At 63.8% G+C, this 3,735-nt stretch overlaps 1 protein-coding gene across 1 annotated transcript in view; it reads left to right on the forward strand.

Annotated features, from left to right (window-relative positions):
- GLI4 (GLI family zinc finger 4) overlaps positions 1–2,448 on the forward strand; it is a 12,502-nt gene extending 10,054 nt beyond the window's left edge. Inside the window, exon 4 of the mRNA XM_004387378.2 lies at positions 1,520–2,448. Coding sequence (XP_004387435.1) covers positions 1,520–2,448 — 929 coding nt within the window. The remainder of the gene's footprint in view (positions 1–1,519) is intronic.
- The last annotated feature ends 1,287 nt before the right edge of the window (positions 2,449–3,735 follow it).

A 3,735-nucleotide genomic window follows, 5' to 3' on the forward strand; every position in this document is an offset into this window, starting at 1 on the left:
TCTCTGGTGACTGAAGGCCCTCAGCCCCTCACTGTTCCCCCGCCTACCCCTCTTCTCTCGTGACTGAAGGCCCTCAGGGAGTCTTCTTCTGTCCCCAGCCCAGTGTGTGATCAGCACTTAGTAAACATCAGCAGGATTTCATTGTACTGGGCTCTTCACACACCAGCTGGGAGACCCTGAGGGCAGGGGTCTCAGGTCTGTGTCGGGAAGATTACTAGGAAGTGCCCCGGGAAGGGGAGGGGCGGGGAGGAGCTGGTGCAGGTGCCATAGAGGCCTCGGCCGGTCCCATGGGGGCTCTGAGCTGGGAGGGCCTGGAGAGCTCTCCCCACCGAGGCATGGCAGCCCGGCCTTTGTCCCCCATGGTCACTGGACTCGGGCTGTTCCTGGAGAGCGGACAGAACCCCAGATAAGGAAGCTGCCTTCCTATGCAGGGTTTCTCAACAGCACTGTTGACATTTTGAGTCGTGTGGTTTTTGTGACGGGGGCTGTCCTGCGCACTGTAGGTGTTTAAGAGCATCCCTGGCCCTTCCTTATTAGGGGCCTGTAGTGCCCCCTCCCCCAGTGTGACAGCCAGACTGCCCGCAGCCAGTGTTCCGTATCCCCTGAGGGGCACCTTCTCACCCCACCCCCGGTGAGAACCACTGGTCTAGGGCATTTCCCAGGGAGGCAGTGAGCTGTGAGCCATTAGCAGCACGCCATTGCTGGGGGAGTCTGGGCGGCGCACCGTGTAACCCACCACAGCCCACCCCCGACCATTACCCGCTATAGTCCGCTCTAACCGCTAGCCAGTACAGCCCTTCCCCTAACCTGTACCCACCACAGTCCACCCCTAGCCAGTACCCACCACAGTCCACCCCCTAACCACTGTCCACCACAGCCAGCCCCCTAACCACTACCCACCACAGCCCGCCCCCTAGCCGTTACCCACCACAGCCAGCCCCCTAACCACTGCCCACCACAGCCCACTCCTAAGTGCTCAGATCCATGTTATTTACGTAGTAAGTTCATCCCATCTGGGAACAACTCTTTCAGCGTTCCATTTGGTCTCTTTTCTGGGGGCAGCTTACCAGAGGAAGGCTTTTGGGGTGCACTACAGTCCCTGGTCTCAGGGCTGTAACTAATGCTCGTTACTTCCAACTCAGTCACCCCTCTGGAGCCCCTGCCCTCGGCTTCCCTGTTGGTCCAGGTGACTCACCTGGCAGGTGATGCAGGTTCTCGTCCCTGAGCTCTTGGCCCCAGGCTCTTCTCAGGAGAGGCTCCCTGTGCATTAGCCATCAGAACCAGACGTTTGCCTGCCAGAGGGGCCCCCCGGGCTGCCCAGTGCATCCTCTTCTACCTCCCCCAGCGACCGAGTGAGTTAGCCTCCCTGGCTTCTCCGTGCAAATGGGGACCTCTGCTCACCCCTCCACCAGACAGGGCCCTCGTCACCCCTCCTCCCAGGACGCTGAGCCCTGAGGCACATGAGGTGCTGCACAGACGTGGTGGGTGCGTGATGCTTTCTGCCACTTCCTCATTGCAGATTCCGAGTCGGAGCCTGAGAAGGCAGCGCCGTCTCCCCAGCCGGACGTTCCTGAGGTGGAGGTGGGCCAGGACACCGGGGTGCTCAAAAGCCTGCTGAGGGCCCTTCACCGGAGACCCAAGTGTGGGGACAGCTTTGAGCCAGCGGCCAGTTTGGATCGGTCGGCGGGCCAGCCACCAGGGGCAGGACCCCGCACGCAGAAGAGGGGCGCCTGGCGCACGACGCTGCTGCCCCAGGGAGCCCCCGGGACCGGCGCCGGCGGCGGCAGCCCTGAGCTGGGCAGCGGCTTTGGCCTGGGCGTGGGGTTCGGGGACCGGCAGGGCGGCGCGCGGGGCGGGAAGCCGCACCGCTGTGAGACCTGCGGCAAGAGCTTCAAGTACAACTCGCTGCTGCTGAAGCACCAGCGCATCCACACGGGCGAGAAGCCCTACGCCTGCCACGAGTGCGGCAAGCGCTTCCGCGGCTGGTCGGGCTTCATCCAGCACCACCGCATCCACACGGGCGAGAAGCCCTACGAGTGCGGCCAGTGCGGCAAGGCCTTCAGCCACAGCTCGCACTTCACGCAGCACCTGCGCACCCACAACGGCGAGAAGCCCTACAAGTGCGGCGAGTGCGGCCAGGCCTTCAGCCAGAGCTCCAACCTGGTGCGGCACCAGCGGCTGCACACGGGCGAGAAGCCGTACGCCTGCAGCCAGTGCGGCAAGGCCTTCATCTGGAGCTCCGTGCTCATCGAGCACCAGCGCATCCACACGGGCGAGAAGCCCTACGAGTGCCCCGAGTGCGGCAAGGCCTTCCGCGGCCGCTCCCACTTCTTCCGCCACCTGCGGACCCACACGGGCGAGAAGCCTTTCGCCTGCAGCGCCTGCGGCAAGGCCTTCGGCCAGAGCTCACAGCTCATCCAGCACCAGAGGATCCACTACCGGGAGTAGGCGCGGCTGCCGGGCGGGCGGGCGGGCCGGACGGCGAGGAACAGCGGCCCACGGGAAGGCTCCCGAGGGAAGGGCTCCTGCCCGCCGACCCTCCCCGCCGCTGCGCAGCTCTGCGTGCCCGGTGTCCCCAATAAATCCTTTCTGGTTGCTGCAAGGGGTGCTGGCTCCCACCAGACCATGATTGCCCCCTGGGACAGGGTGGGCACCTGAGGGTCACCATGTGCCACAGGGAGGGGATTAGGCAGCCAGAGCCCCCAAGGCTTCCAGGCCGATCCCAGGGAGGGCCCAGAGGGGCCGCCAGCCTGGCCTGCAGGAGCCTGTGTCCTCCTCCCAGGCAGCGGCTGTCCTGGCGGGGGCCCTCAGGAAGTCCATTCCCTGGGCAGTGGCTCCCCTCCCCGCACGTGGCTCTCAGCTGCTGCTTCATCTTGCCCCCCTCCCTCCAACCTGAGGTCAGCAGGTATGGAAGGCACCTCCCTCCACCGTTCTCCCTGCCTCCTGCTGGGGAAAGTCAGGGCCCCGGGTTGCTTATGTCTTACAGGTGTCCACTGTCCTAAGATCTGCCAGGACTGCCTTTGCCTTGGTGGGGTCCGACTGAAACCCAGATGCAGGGGTTCTGGGAATGTGGCTCTGGACCTCCAGCCCCCAGGCACAGGAAGCGCTTAGCTGGGTGGCGACGGCCCTGAGTGTCCAGCAGGGGCCCACGTGGCCACGAAGTCTCCCCACCCCACCTGCTCCCTCCTCCTGGACAAATTTGGGCTCCCCCTCACACACCTCCGGAGCGCTGGTGGTGCAGTGGTTAAGAGCTCAGCTGCTAATCAAACGTTGGGCAGTTCGAATCCACCACTGCTCCTTGGAAACCATATGGGGCAGTCCTACTCTGTCCTCCAGGGTTGCTATGAGTCAGAATTGACTCGACGGCAGCAGGGTTTTGGTTTTCCACTCCCTGGTTTGCCAAGTTCAAGGCTGCAACTCTATAAACCTCACCTCCCAGTGTCTTCTGCCATTCCTGCTGTGACCCCACCCTCCTCTTAGTGCTGGCCCCAAGCCTGCCCCCAGCCTGAATTTGGCCTGTGAGGTGGAGACAAAAGGCAGGTGGGTTCCACTTATTGCATCGTCCCCTGGGCTGCTCACATCGCTGGCAGCCCTGGCAGGCTGTGAGAAGGTGGGGTTGTCTGGGGCTCAGCTGGGACCTCCCTGCTCCTTCATGAAGCTATGTCGCCTCTCCAGGCCGCACTCCCGGGGCCCCTACCACCAAGTGCTTCCACTCCCCCACTCGCTCCCCATTCT

This window comes from Trichechus manatus, unplaced genomic scaffold (assembly GCF_000243295.1).
Source record: "Trichechus manatus latirostris isolate Lorelei unplaced genomic scaffold, TriManLat1.0 scaffold00185, whole genome shotgun sequence".
In the NCBI taxonomy this organism is placed as follows: domain Eukaryota; kingdom Metazoa; phylum Chordata; class Mammalia; order Sirenia; family Trichechidae; genus Trichechus; species Trichechus manatus.